The following is a 20,243-nucleotide window of genomic DNA, read 5'->3' as shown; positions in this document are numbered from 1 at the left end:
AAGAAAAATGGTGCTCTTGTGTAATTGTAGCACTCTGGAGGCCGAGGGCCAGATTCTGAATTTGGACTATGCATAGCTAGCTCTGTCTCACAAAGCAGATGTTGATGTTTAATGCTTTTCACTGTGAAACATTCCTGATGATTTTGTTTGCAACTAGCAGGGGCTGGAAAGGTTGCTCGCTCAATGGTTAGGACATGTGTTGCTCTTGCAACAAGTTCCCAACCCCACAAGATAGCTCACAACCATCTACAATTCCAGTTCCAAGGGACCCAACACTCTCTTCTGACATCTGCAGTCACCAGCTATGCAGAAAAAAAGTCATTCATGTAGAATAAAAGTCTAAGCAAATTAAAATCTAAATAACACAGTGGTTCTCAACCTTTGGAATGCTGTGACCCTTTAAAACAGTTCTGGGTACCTGTATGTGGGTGTAGCTGCATGTGGGCAGGCGCACCTGGAGACAGAGGAGCAGTGTCCTGGTTCTTAAGACTATCAGAAATACATTTTCTGATGGTCTTATTTCTGATAGTCTTAGGTGACCCCTGTGAAAGGGTCCTTCAACCCCCCAGATTGAGAACCTTTGATCTAACATAATTATTCTTTCTATAATTTTCTTGAATGTAATAGTTAGTTTAAACAAAGCACATACTCTTTTTTTAATCTTTTGTTCTTCCCCAGTTTATTTGTATAGATTTACAGAGAAATTGCCTTTCAAGTAGATTTTTTTTCTTTTTTATTTAAAAGGTTTTTTTGCCTTTTTTTTTAATGTTCCAATCCCAGTTCCCCCTCTCTCCTCTCCTGCCCCCCCCCACTTCCCTCTCCCACCTCCCATCTGCTCCTCCGACAGGGTAAGGCCTCCCCTAGGAAGCCTACTAAATCTGTCCCACCATCTAGTTGAGACAGGACCAAGGTACCTCCCAACCCCCCACGCCCCTGTGTCCAGGCTGAACAAGGCGTCTCTCCATACAGAACGGGCTCCACTAAGTCAGTTGTGCATTAGAACTAGATCTTAGACCCACTGCCAGTGGCCTCATATATTGTCCCGGCCGCACCATTGCCACCTATGTTAAGGAAGTCTAGTTCGGTCTTATGCAGGTTCCCCAAAAACATTTTTTTTTCATTGTACATACCAACCCCAGTTCCCCATCCCTCTTCTTCTCCCACCCCACCCCCACCTTCCCTGCTTCCCACCCCCATCCACTCCTCAGAGGTGGGAAGGCCTTCCTTGGGGAGGCAACAAAGTCTGGCATACCACGTTGAGGTAGGACCAAGCCCCTCTCCCTGTATCAAGGCTGAGCAAGGTATCCCACCATAGAGAATGGGTTCCAAAAAGCCAGCTCATGCTCCAGGGATGGAATATCTGGGTAAACAATCAAGTAGATTTTCTAAGAATAATTTTGGAACAGGTCCTTACACTATTGAAAATTAAGCAGTTTTTAAAGCTTTTCTGTAGACACTAATAGGAAAAAGCAATACATGACTACAATGGACGGACATCATTCAAAGCAAAGTCTATTTCCCTTCCACCTGGAGTTGTATGCTTAACCATATATTTTTATGTTTGTGCCCAATATCTCAAAGTTGTTGGAGTCAGTGAAGCCTATGAGGATGCTGCCAATTGTCTGTGGTTGCTGACTAACTCGAAGCCTTGTGCGAACTGTAAGTCTCCAATACAGAAGAATGAAGGTTGCAATCATATGCAGTGTGCCAAGGTGAGACGCTAACATGCGTTTCCATGCTTTGTGATTACGGACTTCATTAGCTTGTACCACAAAACAAGATGCTACTGTGCTAAGTAAAACCATCCACCAAATAAATAAGTCAGTTCATTACTCCATTGAAAATTAAAATGCCTTCAGAGGTCCACTTGGCCAAAACCTTTAAGGGATTGAAAGTTTGTCTGTGCTCTCCTGATTTCATTGTGAAAAAAGAAGCTACCTATGTGTGTGTTTGATTTTTTTTAATCTTGGAATTAGGTTAATATTTTATTGACTCATGCCTCTTTCAGTGTTTTGTTTTAAAATTGTAATAATGCTCTCATTTTTCCCTTTATTAGAAGGACCAGCTATGTTTTAAGTGGTATTTTAAGATATTAAGACAATGTAATTTTTTTTCATTTAGAATGTGAAAGAAATTAAAAGTTAGGACTAAAAAATATGTTAACATTGCTCTAAGATTTACTTGATTTTTTTAATCCGAAAGCCATTATCATTGTATTCCAATTTTCAAAAAAAAAATAGAAATTACAGAATTATTTTACAAGTTTGCATTACAATAAAATTAATGTAAAGAAATGTACTTTTTGAGGCAGCACTAATTCCCTAAGGGAGAGAAGGGGTGGAAAAAAAAACCTATTGTAAAAACTCAAAGGTACTTATTAGTTCGGCTAAGAACTGAACAAAATTATTTTCTCTTAATTATGGTCTCATCCCCAACTCCATATTTGGTTTGGGTCTTAGAAAATGTGATGTAGATTTCCTAAATGTGCACAGAAGTATATATTTACCACTGAAAGCCAGCGGTTGGCTGCTGGGGTAGACTCCAGTCTTACCTTTCTGTCACTGAAAGCCAGCGGTTGGCTGCTGGGGTAGACTCCAGTCTTACCTTTCTGTCACTGAAAGACAGCGGTTGGCTGCTGGGGTAGACTCCAGTCTTACCTTTCTGTCACTGAAAGCCAGTGGTTGGCTGCTGGGGTAGACTCCAGTCTTACCTTTCTGTCCTTCATGGCCCGGCAGTAAGTACTTGATAAATACGGGTAACTGGAGGAACGTTTTCATCAACTAATCAGACTGATAATACAAAGGTACTAACATAAACAGATGTTGCTTAAGATTCTCCAGGGCTTAAAACATGTATTTACAAGACCTATAAATGTAAGAACCTTATTTAGTATGCCTTTTGAATTGTTCAGATTGAAAATATAAACTGAGTTGGCTGTGTTACCACATGGCTTTAACCCCAGCATTCTGTAGGCAAAGGCAGGCAGATCTTCAAGACCAGCCTGCTCCACACAGCAAGCCCTAGACCAGTTAGAGTTACACAGTGAGACCATGTCTCCTGAAAGGAAGAAAATAAGCTGAAAAGTGGCACTCTTATTTTGACATAGAAAACTTACCTAGATGATACGCAGTGCCCACAGTTCAAATATGCAAATAAAACATGTCATGAAATGTGGAATCTATGCTGTAGCTCAGACACCTTCACCATCTGCCTAGGCTTTTGATGCTTCGGTGTTGATTATGATTAATAGACAGTTTGCATTATCTGAAATCCAATGTGTTAAACATTTTTTTAAAATGGCATGTTTACTTGTCTGAAAATAATCTAATTTATTTTAAAAAAAACTATTTTCATTTCCCCCTAGAAAATTAATTTGTTTTTGCACTTTTAATTAGAATACTGTATCACAGCCTCACCCACACCACCCCAGCCCTTTTCTTCTCTAGTTCCTCCATGATTTGGGAGTAGAATTCAGGAGGCCCTGGTGCCTAAGGGATCCACTGAGCATCCTTCTTCGACTCCAGGCTCCTCCTGTTGTCCCTGCTTGAATTCTGTGTCACCTGGGACCTTTGGCCCCTGTTTGGAGAGGAAAGAGCTAGAGGCTCTCAGCTGAGGATCACTAGCTCCCCTCCTCAACCCTCAGGAACACCCTGACTGTCTACTGGCTGAGGAGTCCTGCTAGCCAGCTGCTGTTAGGCACCTGCCACCATCCAACGCCTCTTGGTGTCTAAGATTCAATATTAGGAAGCTGGAAAGGTGGGTCAGAAATTAAGAGTGTTCACTGTGCAATAATGAAGACTGGGCTCCAGATCCCAGCACCATGTAACAAGCCAGGCATCCTGCAAATGCCTGTAACTCCAGCTCCAGGGTATCCAACAAATAAACAAAACAAGTACTTTTTTTAATTTACTCTCTTCTCATACAGTACATCCCAACTGCACCCTGCCCTCCTTCCACTCCTTCTAGGCCCCCTCACATCCCCTCTCCCCCACATCCACTGCTTTGCCAGAAAAGAGCAAGCTTCCCAGTGATAGATACCAACCAAGCATGGCCTAACAAGCTGCAATGAGACAAGTCACAAACCCATCAAGGCTGGATGATACAACCCAGGAGGAGGAAAAGGGTGTCAAGAGCGGGCAAAAGAGACAGAGATACCTCACTCTCATTTTTAGGAGTCCCACAAACACCCCCAGTAAACACACGCAGCATGTATGCAGACCCATGCTTCATGGTTTCGCTCCTGTCTCTGTGATCCTATGCAAGCTCTGATGAGTTGACTCTGTGGACCATGTTCTTTCTCGTAGTGTCCTTGATCCCTCTGGCTCCTACAGTTCTTCCTCCACTCTTTTGCAGGATTCCCCAAGCTCTGAGGGAGGGACCTGATGAAGATCTCTAGTTTGGGCTCTCTTGCCACCTAATAATGTTTGGCTGTGGGTCAGTGCATCCGCTCTCATCAGCTGCCTAAGGAAGCCTCTCAATGAGTATAGCAGAATATCACTAGGAATCATTTCATTTTTTTTATTTGCCAGTCCTGTTTGATTCTACCTTGGGTCTCTAGGCTATCCAACCTCCAGTTCTTGGCTACCCAGACAGTGTCAGGCATGGGTTCCCTCTCACAGCATGGGCCTCAAGGTTGTCCAGACATTGGTTGCCACTCCCACAAGCTCTGAACCACCCTTGCCCCAGGACAGACTGTAGGTTGAAGGTACTATGGCTGGGTTGGTGTTCCAGTCCCACTACTGGAAGCCTTCCTGGTGAGTCATTGCTAGAGTCACCATCGTAGATTCCAGGGAGTTTCCACTGCACTAAGTTTCCATATCCCCCCCCCAAGTGTGCCCCAATTCCAGTAGTCTGTCCCCATACTCTCTCCCTCCAGCCCTTCCCCCCTCACCTGATTCCTCCTCTTCCCATCTCCACCCATCCCCCCAATCCAACAGCCAACAAAAATTCCCGCAGCTTGTTTTTCTGCATCTGTGTAAACCTAATACAGATATTCATATTGCAAATCTGAGCGAGCTTAATTGGGAAAACTTTAAAAAACAACAGTAGTGAAGAAGTAGCCTTGTAAGATTATATGCTGTGAAGCCTCAATCGTTGAAAGCCAATGATACTGGCATGTAAATACATAGGGTATAAAACAGAATAGAAAGCAAGCCTAGGAAGTAAATGAATACATAGGAATTTAATGTGGTAATGGCAATGTATAACCAGTGGAAAAACATGAAGTATTTAGAACATGGTACTGTGATAACTGGACAGCTCTAAAGTTGAGTTCATACTGGAGAAGATACACCCAAGATTTCAATGTTTAAACAGTAAGCAAACCACTACTAGAAGCCCTGATAAAAGTATCAGAAGACTCTAGACTTGGAACCAGAAGATCTTTTTGACACAGAACCCATAAGCATACAAAGATGAATTTTCATATTATACTTTTGCCATTATCTCCTAATTATGGTCTACTTAATGAGCGAATTTTTAATTATTACGTGGAGATGACTGCATGTATGTTTTCTTTTACAGTGCAAGTATGACTTCTGCTGGATCTGCCTAGAAGAATGGAAGAAACACAGTTCTTCCACTGGCGGCTATTACAGATGTACTCGCTATGAAGTCATTCAGCATGTGGAGGAGCAATCCAAGGAAATGACAGTGGAGGTAATGCCCACTGACACGGCCTGTGTGTCTAAGCTGCTGTTGGCGGGATTGGCCTGTCTTCTTTCCTTTCTTCATCGTGATGCGGCATTCATTCCATTAATACACTTTAGAGTGAGTGCCCTTTGAACAAAAGTGCTGTCAACTTAGAACTTCTTCCTTTAAATTTTTCCTTTTTGATTTTAATGAAGATATAAAAAATCCATTTCCAGACTGTCTTTGTAAAGATTTAAAACCAATTTTAACATAATATCAGCAATACAGTATTATAGCATACATGTCTTTTTTGTCTTTCCAATCAGGCCCAAAGAGGGACTGAAACCGCTTTTCTTTTAAATCAGTTTGTTATGTGAGCGATTGTTTTGCCTGGATATATGTCAGCACCATGTGCACACCTGCCTGGTGCTCAGATCACCTAGGACTAGAGTTAAAGACAGTGGAAAACTCCTATTTGGGTGCTGGGAATTGAACCTGGATCCTCTGGAAAAAGAGGCAGTACTCTTAATCACTGAGCCATCTCTCCAGTCTCCTGGTCTAGACAGCTTAAACAACAGAAACTTGTCTTTCTCCATTGTAGTGACTGTGAAGTCTGAGAACAAAGTCCCTCCTGACTGGTTCTTGGTGAGGGTGCTCATCTTGTTCTGCCAGTGGGTCCCCACTTTCTGGTCTCTACCATGATGACTGGGAAATAGATCAAGAGATCTATTGTGTCCCTTCCTTAACTTATCTAGGCAGCCTTTGCATTAAGGTAGAGCTATAATAATGGCCTCACTTAACCAATCACCTCTTCATAGGTCCTGTCTCCACATACAAGTACATTTTGAGTTAGGGCTTCAAGGTGAACTTTGAAGGGATACAAATCTATGTATAGCAGTGAACTGAAGATGTGAAATTAGGTGCTCATTGTTTTATCACCGAGAATACAAATAGGCGCCTTTAAAATGTATAGGTCCTTATATCCTAGCAGCAAAATAGTAAACACATCTTCATGCGTACCACCCATTACTAATAATACATTAGTCCCTCTAAAATCAATTTTAGTGATGGTTTTAATAAAAGTCATTTATGTACTTTTTTTCCTAGGCTGAGAAGAAACATAAACGGTTTCAGGAACTTGACAGATTTATGCATTATTACACAAGATATAAAAACCATGAGCATAGTTATCAGGTACGTACCAAATCATTACAGATGAGCTAAAACACTCACTCCTTTAATCTCAGCACTTGGGAGTCAGGGGCAGATGGATCTCTGTGACTGCAAGGCCAGCCTGTTCTACAGAACAGAGCAAGTTTCAAGACAGCAAGTGCTACACAGTGAGACCCTACCATAAAAATAAATAAATAAGATTATTTAAATTATGTATTTCTGTTTCTTTAGTTAGAACAACGCCTTCTTAAAACAGCCAAAGAAAAGATGGAACAATTGAGTAGAGCTCTCAAAGAAAGTAAGTACTGTTGTGTGTGTGTGTGTGTGTGTGTTTGCTTTCTAAGTCAATTCAGTGGCAATGGTAGATGGGCAGGCCCCTAAAGGAGGACAGTGGATCCATGAGCTGCTTCCAGCCCTGTCCTATATTCTCTTAAGGCCGGAGTGCACGCTAGCATATGAATTGTGTCTACCAGACTCCTCCTAATGCAGCCTTTGCTGTTACCAGACAAAACCACACCATAGTTTTGCTTTCTCTGTGCCACAGCTGGTGCTCTAGTGTTGGCAAAACTGAATGGGTCCTAAAGGGCGTCCAGGAGGAGCAGGGTATACATGCTGCCCAGCCATCACATAACCAAGTACCCAGAGCTGCTTCAGGCATCCTATAGAGTTTGGGAGGAGTTGAGCTCAAGGAGCAAAGCCTTGAGAGGGCCTAACTTGTGAGTTCCAAACTGAAAGGTAGAGGGAAAATAATTCTAAATACAGGTGGAGTGTTGGTCATCATTAGGACACCGTATCCACTGACTACACAGGGCTTAAGTTCTAGAATGCTTGTTTTTGAAGAACTAATAGTTTATATATTAGAAGTACATTTCAAACATAAAACTGTGATCTCTTACATTTGTCTCAGTTCATAAAGTAATTTGCATACATACTCTTTTCTGTGAAAATAGTTTTCTAAAAAGACAGTAAAAAAAGTTAAAAGTTAATTAGTGTGGGGGCCGGTGCCACTATGGCCTGGTATCCCTGTTAATTATTAGTCTGTAAACTTTAGAGGTTACATGACTCTACTGTACTAATACAAACTCTAGAAATGTCTATGCGAGGCTGGAAGGAAGTCTCAGAGATGTGCATTTCCCCGTGTTTAGAACTGTGCCTGACATACAATAAACATTCAGTAAGTGCAAATTATTACATTTATTCATATTAGAGACTTCCAGGCATCATAGTAAAGCTGAAAACTGAAAGTGAAACAGTCTGCTTCTTAGACATCTCGTGTTATTATAATGAAAGGCAAGGGGTGTTCAGTTCCCTTTGCTTTTTATACCCTACTACAGATGCTACCTAGAGACATAGTGTACATGTAACAGGCTTTCTCTTAGGCCACCAACACGCTCCCAAATTATGACATGGGAACTTATCAATTATGAAGGCTTGGCCTTATCTTATGCTTGTCCCACTAGCTCTTAAAACTTAAATTAACTTGTCTTTCTTCATCTATGTTTTTGCCTTGGGGCTTTTTACCTTTTTTCTTTCTGTGTGTCTTACTCTGGCTGGCTGGCTGGCAGCCACCTGACTAAGTGGCCCCAGGTGTCTCCCTCTTTTCTCCCTCGTTCTCTTTCTCTTGAGCCTAGATTCCTCCACCTTATTCTCTCAGTCCACCAGCCCCGCCTATCCCTCTCCTGCTAGTTATTGGGCATTCCACTTTTATTAGACCTTAGCAGGCAGAGCAACACATCTTTACATCGTTAAACAGATGCACCATAAACAAATGTAACGCATCTTTGCCTAGGTAAACAAATATCCCACAACATGTATACAGATACATTAGAGTGTTCCATGTCAGTTTGTACATGCATATGTAGTATCTTCCTAAAAGTATGCTGAATTTGATTTCCAGACGTACTTCAATTTGGATTCTGCAGCTTAATTTCTTTTTATTTATAGTTTAAAAATAGAATGTTAAGATGATATCTCAGTGTTACTTAATGAAGACAACTTCTTCTCTCCTCATCCTTACTCTTCCTTCTTTTTTACTCCCTGGGGGTTTTTACCTTTAGTTAGCCAGTTCCTGATTTATCTTTTTCATTATGATACTGCTTTTGCAGAGAAATAATTATAATTAGTTTTTTTTTTTTTTTTAAGCAAGCAACTTAACAAAAGCATTTGTACAAATTCTTCAGCAGCCAAATTCTTGTCAGAGATAATTTGGCCATTTTTATAAAGCACCACCTTTGGGTGGATCTAAAGCTGTACTGGCTCCTGGTCATATTAGAAGAATAGACTCTGGGGAAAAAATATGCGTATTCATGGCTCCTGGGATGCAGGGGCCTGTGCCCTTCTCCATGAGTGTTTGACTGGGCTTTTAGTTCAGTCCAAGTACGCATTTGCACAAACATTCGCTGTGTTCCATTGCTTTGCAGCTGAAGGCGGCTGTCCAGATACCACTTTCATCGAAGATGCAGTGCACGTTCTCCTAAAAACTCGACGCATCCTCAAGTGTTCTTATCCATATGGATTCTTCTTAGAACCTAAAAGCACAAAGAAAGAAATATTTGAACTAATGCAAGTAAGATGCCAATTTAAATTATGTTAACTTCAAGTGTGAGTAGTAAAACAGTCTTGTTTTATTTTTAAATGTCTTTAAATAAAGGAAAGATTACCAGAATGAACTAAGTTTTCTTTGTGTTTAAATTTGTCAGTGTGAATGAGTTCTGAGATGTGTAACATTTCTACCACATGAGTTTATTTCAAACTGGCCAAGGTAGAATGTGTAGAATGTGGCTCATTTTTTTATTTCATCTCTAGAGATGCATACTTAAATGGAAAGTTAATCTTTGCCATTTTATTTCAGAAGTACAACTCACAATGTCACATATTTAAAACAAAAACTCCTAAGCTAGTCACTATACCTCACCAAACTCATTGCATCATCCTCGTAGTTGGAAGCCACCACAGTTCTCTGTCGATTTTCATCCTATAAGTTTTAAACTGCTCTCCAGTGATTTATATTCTACATTTCTTTCAAGGCCACAGTGGTATTGCCTTGTCTTAGATTCCTTCAGAATTCATGCCTTGCAGCAGCCGTGCACCAGCATATACAGTGCCCTGAGTGTGCTGCACAGTGACAAATCCCTTCTAAGTGGGGCCCTCCTCCAGTCCTTGATGATTCCTACCTACTGCCTTGTTATAAGTGCTTATCAAATGGATGCCTCCTATTTGCATTTATGGTGACCTGTAATACCATCCTTTCGTAACCCTAAAAACATACAAAGTAAAAAGCATTTAAATGGGGCCAGGCGGTGGTGGCACACGCCTTTAATCCCAGCACTTGGAGGCAGAGGCAGGCAGACCTCTGTGAGCTCGAGACTAGCCTGGTCTACAAGGAGCTAATTCCAGGACAGCCTCCAAAGCCACAGAGAAACCCTGTCTTGAAAAACCAAAGAAAAAAGCATGTTAAATGGGAAATTATTTCAAAATTTAATTTCTGACTTCAAAAGAATATGACTTGGCTGAGAAACCAGATATGCTTTGTATCTGTTTACTGACCCATTTAACTTGTACCTCTTGTTTCTCCTTCTTTCTACAGACAGACCTAGAAATGGTCACTGAAGACCTTGCCCAAAAAGTCAATAGGCCTTATCTCCGTACCCCCCGCCACAAGATCATCAGAGCAGCGTGCCTTGTGCAGCAGAAAAGGCAGGAATTCCTGGCGTCTGTAGCTCGGGGAGTTGCTCCTGCAGACTCACCAGATGCTCCCAGACGCAGGTAAAATTTGTGCACTATACAAACCTCGCTGGCTTGAGCCCACAGTGCCAGGACTTTTTAAAAAGACAGATGGCATTCATGTTTTTGGGAGTTACTTATACCTAGAATATGGATAGCTGATAAGAATATGTTAGATTCTTTTTAATGATACTGTCTTCTTAGTACAATTTTTTTTTTTAGAATGATTTTGCTTGTCCTTCACTGTGCAAGCTCTCCAGACTAAATTAGGCTAAATTAATTTCACATATCAGAATTCATACCCAGAGTATTCTGACATATCATTTCAAATTTAATATATGTAGTAACTTGGGAATGATAAGCATCTTAGGGTGTAGAATTTGGAATCTTTGCCAGCTTGCTATGTTCAAATTTGTATTTCAGTGTTATAAAATGATAAAGGAAATTAAAAACCTGCTGTTTGTAAGACTACTTAAGTGGTCTGGATTCATCCCTTAAAGAGAAGCTGGTTTGGTTATTTTATTTTACATCATACTTCTATTGCTTCTGCCACAGTAAATTGAAGCATTTTTCTTATAGCACTAGAAAGTCATTTGTTCTCATCTTTACAGAAATATTTATGGGTAATTATCTTTTATACTTATGAAATGAAAATGAAAGCAATCAGAATACTTTTATGTAACATGGTCATTTTTATTTTCTCCATCATTTTGCGCAAGTGTAAAGCAACTTAGGATTTGAGAAAATAATGGAAGTAATTATATTTTAATAGTTGGATCTGTGTTGGTTTGGCAAGTTATAAGCAGATAAGCAGTTTAAAGGTAATATTCAATGGGTAAGAGTCTGGTTGTATACTTGCAGTACTGATAGTGAATCAAACAGTATGTCTAATTTTTTTGTAGCTTTGCCGGTGGAACATGGGACTGGGAATATTTAGGATTTGCATCACCTGAGGTAACTTTTTCTGGGGCTTGGGGTTACCTTCCTGGTTTTTCTTCGTGCAACCCTGCTTGCATTTGCACCCTCACCTAATCTAAATCCTCTGGGATCAGTAATGCCTTCTCTTTCTTTTGTAGCAGAAATGCCTTGGCAGAGCCTGCATTCGGCTCTTTCTTATATTGGAGTGTAACAGTACATTCCTCTTTCACTGCTATTAATTACTAAATGGAATTTAGTGAATTTTACAGCATAAATATTTGGAACATCTTCTAATTTGTTAATAGAGATGTAAATTCTGTTTATTAGAAATGTGTGGTTTTGGGTGGCTGTTTGAGGTGACCCTGGTCTACAGAACAAGTTCCAGGACAGCTAGGGCTATGCAGGGAAACCCTGTTGAGAGAGAGAGAGAGAGAGAGAGAGAGAGAGAGAGAGAGAGAGAGAGAGAGAGAGAGAGAGAAATGTGTAGTTGTAATGTTCTTTTAGTCTAAACATCTGGAAAATCTAAATGAGTTTCTTGAGGTTACTGCTGCTACCTGAGATAAATTTCCAGAGTGGAAGCCTCCCAGGATTGATGTCTGTGCTGAGAAATGTTCTGGTTTCTGCTGCCTTTGAACTCCAGACTCTGCTTAGTTTCTTAGTGAAAAATCTTTCTCCTTTTTGGGTTGGCAGGGGGCGCTGGTTTAGAGACAGGGTTTCCCTGTGTATAACCCTGGCTGTCCTAGAACTTGCTCTGTAGACCAGGCTAGTCTTGAACTCAGATCCACCTGCCTCTGTCTCCTGTGTGCTGGGATTAAAGGCACATGCTACAACACCTGGCTTGATGAAACATGTAAAACATGGAAACTGTAGAGCAGTTGGTACTCTAAATAAAAAGAAGACCTAGTAAAAATCTTGGTCAGGTAGCTTTCTTCTCATATTAAAATCACCACTGCCACTGTTGTATCTGATTTTAAAACAGTTTTAACAAGTCTTTCAATTTCTGTTTTCCTTTGTGCTTTATAAAATATGATAATCCTTGAAGGTGATTCTTACAAGGAGGAGGACAGGTGGTGGAACTTTTGCTGATCATTGTTGCCCATTTGTTTGAAACTAAAAGACCATGAAAGTAGTTACTATCCTGCGATGCCTGTGGCTGTGTAAACCAGAGGCTCTGGTCTCAGCTGCTGAGGACACTTGCAGTCTCCTGGAAGCTTTTCTTTTTTCCTTTCTTTCTTTCTTTCTTTCTTTCTTTCTTTTTTTTTTTTTTTTTTTTTTTTTTTTTGATGCAAACTGCACAGGCTTTATTGTTGTTTAGCGAGCTAACCCCATGTTAGCTCGGGTCTTTCATCCATCCACCATGGCGGATGGCTACAAAAGACAGCTCGAAGAGTCTGCCTAGAGATCTTATAGGGCAACGTAAGGGGAGTATCTAGGGGTACGCACAGGCTCAGGATTGGTGTGGCTCCAGGCTTGGAGGGCTTGACCTGTGTTGATTGGTCAACTGGTTGTTATGCCCATAGGCCCTCCCAGGGTGGTTGCTATGCTCTGCGAGTCATTGCTGTGCACTTGTTCCTGGAAGCTTTTCTATTTAGATATATGCAAGAAAATAGTGACACGAGGTTGTGCTTTGAGCACATAAGATAATTTTAAATACAACTAAGTTGTAAAAAATAATTAGTATGTAATAAATAACAGCATATTTATTATAAATCAATTCTTTATAAGAACAAAATTAAATTCTTTAATTTACCCGATTATGGGATTACTATTTTGGTGTCCCCTCATTACAGTTTGGGGAATATAGAAGTTTTCCACCTTAAAAATAAACTTTATTCATTAAATCTTTAACACAATTTAGCAAAAATAAACCCTTTCTCAGTTCACAGTCATTTGTATATCAAGTAGTAGTGGTTTATGTTACTCAGAATAGCTTTGTACTGCATTGGATCTTCCCCACGTTAAGCACGTCCTCCTTGAGTAGGAGCCTTTAGTTGAGGTAAAACTTGCCTGCCATCTTTGTCTAAGAAATGTGGTGTCTACACTAATCCTGTGAGCCATGATGACACTGCAGTAAGTCTTCCAATCTGAAAGCATAAGTCTGCAGGCAGAGGAAGTGATGCCCTAGCTCAGTAAGAAGTGTTAAAGGATCTATGTGATCCGTCGGGTTGCTTCACTTGTTGACTTCTATTTAAACACATAGGTATGAGTTTACATAAATTTAAGAATGAGCTAGGGCTGTAGCTGGTGATAGAGTGTTGGCTTATCGTGTCCTGCATTCAATTTCCAGCCACATAGATAGGATGGATGGATGGATGGATGGATGGATGGATGGATGGATGGATGGATGGATGATAAAGATAGACTTTACCTAACCTGGTTTCTCCTACTACTTTTACCACAGCACATTGAGTCCTCTAAAGTGGGATAATCATAACCCTGAGGATCTTCATGTTTAGCCCTAGGAGATTCAACAGTGCTTCTCAAAACTCTGCTGCTATACATCCTGGCCTCCCTTTGACTCTCATTCCCCTGTTTCTAAAATCTGTAGCAGATACTCTTAGGCTTTGGAAGAACAAACCTACTGGAAACTATTACCATAAATGTAAAACAAACATTTGGATATATGTTTTTAGTCTGTCTTCTTCCAGATGCTAAGGAGTAAATACTCCTCTGTTGCAATAAAGCTGGGCATTGGCTAATGAGAAAAGGGAACTCGGTGATATATTTGAAAGCCATCGTGTGACATATTTGTTTTCAGCTAGTCTTGTGACTTGTGAATTGATGTGTAGTAGTCGCAAAGACAGCTCGGTTGTCGGGCGTTACTTAACAATATGTCTATCGTCTGTTGTTCCTGCTGCTGTTCCCTGTCCTCTTCGTCCCCACCCATACTCTTTGCATATCTCAGAGTCACTTAAAACTGAACCCCAAGAGAACCTAACACCATTAGTAAGATGGTTGTGATACCAGTTGTAATTTTAGATAACAAGATCCTTGAAGTAACAGTTTACATCTAGCTCTGGAGCTTGCAGGTATTCCCAGTAGACACACCTGTGACTGTTAGAAGTTTTGCATTTTGCTTTCTGCCATTTTTATTTCCTTGGCTTGGCTAAACTTGGAAGTTTCCTTTTCTAAAGCAAGTGATTTTATAGTATGTATATAAAATCACACTTTTTTTTTCCTCCTGGAAGAAATTGTGGCTGTTTTGTTTTATTTGCACTTTTACAATTTGCATGCTCTCCTGTATTCTATAACCTTTGGTTTATGCAGGAATATGCTGAATTTCAGTATCGGAGGAGGCACAGACAGCAGCGCCGTCGAGGAGACGTGCACAGCCTGCTCAGTAACCCGACAGACCCTGATGGGGAACCAAGCGAAAGCACTTTTGGTGAGCTCCCGTGCTGGCGAGTATCATTTAGTCTCAAGTTTATCTTTAAAACTGGCTGTCGTCAGGGTTTGTCAGTTTGTAATTTGGATTCACCATAGATGTAGAGATTCCTCTGTTGATGTAGGATTTAAAACAAACAAACAAACATGGAGTTGAGGTCTGAAGTAGGAACATTCTAGGTTTATCATATCCGTCTCTGGTGTGTAACTTTAATCAAGGCACTGACCATCTCTGTCTTCAGTTACCTCATTCTAAAGTGAGCATCAGTGAGGCAATGCATGAAAGCACTGTGAGCGGTCAGAAAGTGGAAGCTCTTGATACCATTACCACATGCCTCGAACAGTTTAACTGCACTCTTAGACAAGGGGAGAGGCATCCTACCAGATTAGAAAGCAAAGAATAAAAGAGTCAAGTATCCTAAGGAATCAGGGCCTTAGCTTTCCTGAAGCATTCTTAAAAACAGGACTGTTTTGCTTATTTGATTTTTTAAATGTTAAAGTTTTCATGAAACATGCCTAGTCTGTAATATTAGGATCAGTTGGACTATATATAGATTGGTTCTTGAGGCTATTATAATTCCAGAACTCTTTAATTTTATGAAATCTGAAGACAAAAATACTGAAATTCATTGTGACTTAGGAAAAAGAAATAGACAGTATAACCTACCTCAATGAAAGTCAGAGAGTGCAAGCAAGAACCTAGAAAATGCTCACAGATTTGAGATGGTCATACTAGATATCTGTTACTGCTTTCAACCATCAAACCTGCTGAACAGTGCAGGAAATAGAGTGGATGTAAGTGTGAGCCCGAGTTTTCACTGGCACTGAGAAAGACCTGCCAGTTTATAGGCATGTGGAGACAGTGGGGTCTGCTTGTCACTAAATTACCTGTGCTACCTATTGCTTTCAAACAGATATACCGGAAGGTGGCAGTGGTCGCAGGCCTGGAGCATCCGTGGTAAGCTCTGCATCTATGAGTGTGCTGCACAGCTCTTCCCTCCGAGACTACAGCCCTGCCAGTCGCTCTGCAAACCAGGACTCTCTGCAGGTAGCCTTGCTGCCAATGTGGCGCCATGCTTTTCTCCTTCGGTGCTCAGTGACTTTGGGGTTTACTTTTACTGGTTTTCTCTTTCTTCCTTCTGTGGTAGTTTTGTTTTAATGATAGGGCACAAAAATGTTGTTGTATTTCAGGTTTATGTTAGGTATATTTTCCCTTTTAGCAATGACAAGGAGAAAATGGTAAGATTTAAATATGTAAAGTAACTTGTACAATTAGAAGTAGTATTAATTATCTGATAAAGGAAACTGGTGAGATTGGGTTAAGGAATGTTTCCTTTAGTCACATTTTATAGTGGCTTTCTTTTCCATTGCCTCAGGCTCTGAGTTCCTTGGATGAAGACGACCCCAATATACTTCTTGCCATACAGTTGTCACTTCAAGAGTCTGGGCTATCCATGGATGAAGAAACCAGAGACTTCCTTAATAACGAAGCATCCCTAGGAGCCATAGGCACTTCTTTACCTTCTCGGCTGGACTCTGTACCCAGGAGCACAGACAGTCCTCGGGCTGCGCTGAGCAGCTCTGAGCTGCTGGAACTTGGTGATAGCCTCATGAGACTAGGAGCAGACAGTGACCCATTTTCAACTGAGACTTTGAGTTCACGACCTCTCAGTGAGACACGAAGTGATTTCTGTCCCTCTTCCAGTGACCTTGACTCAGCTGGCCAGGACCCCAGTGCCAATGACAATCTTCTTGGCAATATTATGGCTTGGTTTCATGACATGAACCCTCAGAGCATTGCCCTGATTCCTCCAGCAGCAGCCACGGAAATGAGTGCAGAGCCTCAGCTTCCCTGTGTTGGAGCTGCCCCAGAAGGTGTGAGGGGCGTGGGACTGGTGCCACCAGGAGACCCAGTGTCCAAAGACACTGCTGTCCATGAGGGTGAAAGAACCCAGATGGAAGAAAACCCTCTGGAAGAGAGTATTCTGGCCAGGGAAGAGTTGTCTCAAGCTGGTGACAGTAGTAATGAGGCAGACAGCAGAGGGGACGGGCCAGATGCTGCCAGTCCAAGCCCTCAGACCTCAACTGACTGGCTCGAGCAAGTCCATCTAGTGTGAACTGCACATATGTGCTCTCCAGGTGAATCGCAGTACAGGGGTTATGTTAGGTGGAGTATCTTTATAGAGACTTAGATCCACTTAATTTGAACTCGGTTCTAAACCACTGATGTTAGGATTGAGTGCAAAGGTGTTCCCTCCGACGATAGCTTCAGTGTCAATTTTACCCTTACAGGGAATTTCTTTTGTGTTTTTCCCTTTTTAGTGACAAAGAGGAGCAGGAGAAAAGAGTGGAATAAATGGGTTGATGTCCACATTCTGAGAGAATGCAGTGCTCTGTCTAGCCGAGAGTTGGCAGTATTTAAGTTGGCCATTTTTATCAGAAGCTTACTCTGCAATCCTTAGATGGCTTTCCTCTTTTTTTAAAACAGTGAAGTTTTCTTCACTTTAGAAGCTGGGCTGGACAGGTCTGATAACGTGTGTCCTCGTGTCTGTGTTCTCTTCAGGAGCCTCCTCCCCTTGTTGTCCAAGCAGTGTGAGCTGCGGAGTCCCTGCTGCTTCTAGTGCCCGGCTACCATAGTGTGATTGGGTTTTCTTTCCCACATGAATCAAAGATTGCCTCTCATGTCTATTCACAGTCCAATTGTGCCAAACTCTGACCCGGGCGCTGACTAGCGAGGTGTTCAGGTGAGCAGCATCCCAGTGTGCTCCAGGGCAGTGTCAGCGTTGTCGGGAGTAAAAGGTGCCACTCGGTAGCAATGATGTTCCAGAATTTAATGGGCTTTTGTTGCCATGGAGACTGCATTTAAATAAATGTAGCCTGTAGCTTAAGTAAACTAAAGCTAATGCTGCTGTTAAAACAGTTTATTTTAATATTAAAATACAGTTGATTAGCAACAGCGGTGCTGTATTTAAGAGACACTTTATTGGAAGTGCAATCATAGTTCTTTGTTTTCACAATTTTACAGTGCATTCTAATTACTAACGGGTGCAATTACTTTTAATGGTGTTTTATAACATAGAAAAACTGGAGTTTTCATGAGTTACAGTAAATCCCACAGTTATTAAAAAATTCAATACAACATCCTACGCAACATGTTACCGTGCCTTTGCCTAACCTAAATGGATAGTTGCCAGTTAAGTAAGTCAGTAACTCAAATTTCAATGTCTCTTCTGAAGTAACTATGCTATGAATTGCAAAGACCTCCATAAAACCACCCATGGCCTTGCCTTTACAGTAACTATGACAACTAAGTGTTCAGTTTGTTTGCCTAGATAGCAAATGCTGCTGTGTTTGTTCTCTTGTGCAATACTCATCTGCTATGTGATCACTGTTTAGTACTGAAAACTCAACCTCCTAGTTATCAGTGTCCTGCTGTGAAGAAATACTGGTCTTAGTTGTAATTAAGATACAATGGTACAGTGTGTAATTAAAACTAGAGTAAACTGTTGGAATGGCTCTTTTACTTACTATTATTAAAGCTAATATAACATAAGCAAAATAGATCCAAGGAGCACTCCATGTAAGTGCTTTGCCACTATTACCAGAAACCAGAATGTCTATGCTGAAGTCCTAGGCCAGGCAAAAGATGGTTTTTAACATTGATATCCATAATTATTGTTTTCATTACATCTTTCCCAAACCTTCCTTTTGAAATACTCACGTACTTTGACTTCATACGGCCAAGACATTGTACTTGAGTATTTATTGTTCGGGGATATCAAGAGTCCCTAATAGTTTTTATTTCTCTGGGTATCACAACATTGATATGAATCCCTTTAAAGTTAGTGGGGGAAATACTAACTTTGTCTACAGTGTATTACTATATATTAAACTGAAATAGTCAAAGGATTTTTTTAATTTGGATTAATAATATGAACACCATAAAGTTTCTAGACCAGGGTGAACTTTTCCAGTAGAAAACACTTGCATCCCTAGAGGAATTTTGCACAGCCACAGTGAGGAGAGGAAGGGTGCCCTGAGGGGAGGAGGGGTGTTCTGTGGAGAGAAGTGGTACCTGTGGAGAGTAGGAGTGCCTGTGGGGAGGAGGGGTGCCCTGTGGAGAGGAAGGGTGCCCTGTGGGGAGGAAGGGTGCCCTGTGGGGAGGAAGGGTGCCCTGTGGAGAGGAAGGGTGCCCTGTGCAGAGAAGTGGTACCTGTGGGGAGGAGGGGTGCCCTGTGGAGAGAAGTGATACCTGTGGAGAGGAGGAGTGCCTCTGGAGAGAGGAGGGATACCTGTGGAGAGTGGGCATACCCTGTGGAGAGGGTGCCATGGAGAGAAAGGATACCTGTGGAGACCCATGTGAGCTGGGTTCCTGTTTCCTTGCCTTGTGCGGTACCTGTTGTGATGTGCTGGGCTCCTGAGTGTGAAAAATCTATCATTTTCCAGTTTGTATTTCCTTGGTACATATTTAAAAACAACACAGTCATGACTTTCCAATTCAGTAATAAAGTTTGGCAAAGCCTATTTTGTAAACAAGTTAATTTTATAATGTAAAAAAAAAAAGTTAATCTAACCTTGACTTGTTATTTGCACTTTCATAGTCTATACTTGATACATTCCCACTTTATATACAGTAGGAGTCTACAGACCTGTAGATGTTTGGCCAAATGAATGCTGTTAATAATATGTAAAATTCTTTGATTAAACATTTATTACTTAAACTATTTCCATTTTGTCTCATTAAATCATACACTTCATTTTAAACTAACTAGGAAGCAAATTTTGCTTTATATTAAATACCCTCCAGGGTGATGGTATTAATTTGGTTCTGCCATTTAATTGATTAGTGCCTATATTTTTATAGTAGCCCATTTGCTGAATGTTGTATACTCCAAAGATAAATTTGTTTTCACTATATGATACTACATTAAAATTATAAAATTAGGTAAACCTGATTTCATTATATGACAATGTATTAAAGTTATGAATTTAGTGTTCCTTTTCACTTCATTAGTTTTATAAGGAAACTGTTTTCATTTCCTTGAAATCTAATAGAAACACGGAGAAAAAAAGTAATACAGAACTTCAGTATCTGTTTTGTGAAATTGGGAGGAAGAAATGTATGCCATATGAATAAAATGTCTTGCTTCCCACCATGTCATTCTCTGGCTTCCAGTGAGCAGCCCCTGGCAATCCACTTCAGGGTATGTGCTTCAGGTCCAGGACAGCAGCTGGTGCTTCACAGGCTCTGTTGCTGAGTCTCTTAGTGTCATGCCACTATTCACACCTCTCATTGTATACATCTGAAACAACTTCCAGTGTCCGAATGCGTGCAGAGTCCTTCCTTCAGAGTTGGTAATTGCAGCCACTAGTTTGTTTTACTCTTTGGGCTCTTTGCTCTTTGGCGGTCCCGC

The 20,243-nt window shown here is 40.9% G+C and overlaps 1 protein-coding gene across 6 annotated transcripts in view; it reads left to right on the top strand.

The window, feature by feature from the left end:
- The window catches only part of Ankib1 (ankyrin repeat and IBR domain containing 1), a 99,979-nt gene extending 80,424 nt beyond the window's left edge, over nt 1-19,555 (top strand). For 5 of the 6 annotated variants that reach the window (XM_027389824.2, XM_027389820.2, XM_027389821.2 and 2 more), the window contains exons 11-20: nt 1,582-1,712; nt 5,524-5,658; nt 6,739-6,825; nt 7,036-7,102; nt 9,225-9,370; nt 10,391-10,569; nt 11,430-11,481; nt 14,713-14,830; nt 15,744-15,877; nt 16,206-19,555. In XM_027389824.2, coding sequence (XP_027245625.1) covers nt 1,582-1,712; nt 5,524-5,658; nt 6,739-6,825; nt 7,036-7,102; nt 9,225-9,370; nt 10,391-10,569; nt 11,430-11,481; nt 14,713-14,830; nt 15,744-15,877; nt 16,206-16,946 — 1,790 coding nt within the window. In that variant the 3' untranslated portion in view covers nt 16,947-19,555. The remainder of the gene's footprint in view (nt 1-1,581; nt 1,713-5,523; nt 5,659-6,738; nt 6,826-7,035; nt 7,103-9,224; nt 9,371-10,390; nt 10,570-11,429; nt 11,482-14,712; nt 14,831-15,743; nt 15,878-16,205) is intronic. The other variant, XM_027389823.2, reaches the window with a different exon arrangement.
- Nucleotides 19,556-20,243: the final 688 nt, after the last annotated feature.

The sequence above is a fragment of the Cricetulus griseus genome, assembly GCF_003668045.3.
Source record: "Cricetulus griseus strain 17A/GY chromosome 1 unlocalized genomic scaffold, alternate assembly CriGri-PICRH-1.0 chr1_0, whole genome shotgun sequence".
In the NCBI taxonomy this organism is placed as follows: Eukaryota; Metazoa; Chordata; class Mammalia; order Rodentia; family Cricetidae; genus Cricetulus; species Cricetulus griseus.
This window is presented reverse-complemented; position numbering and strand designations above follow the sequence as displayed.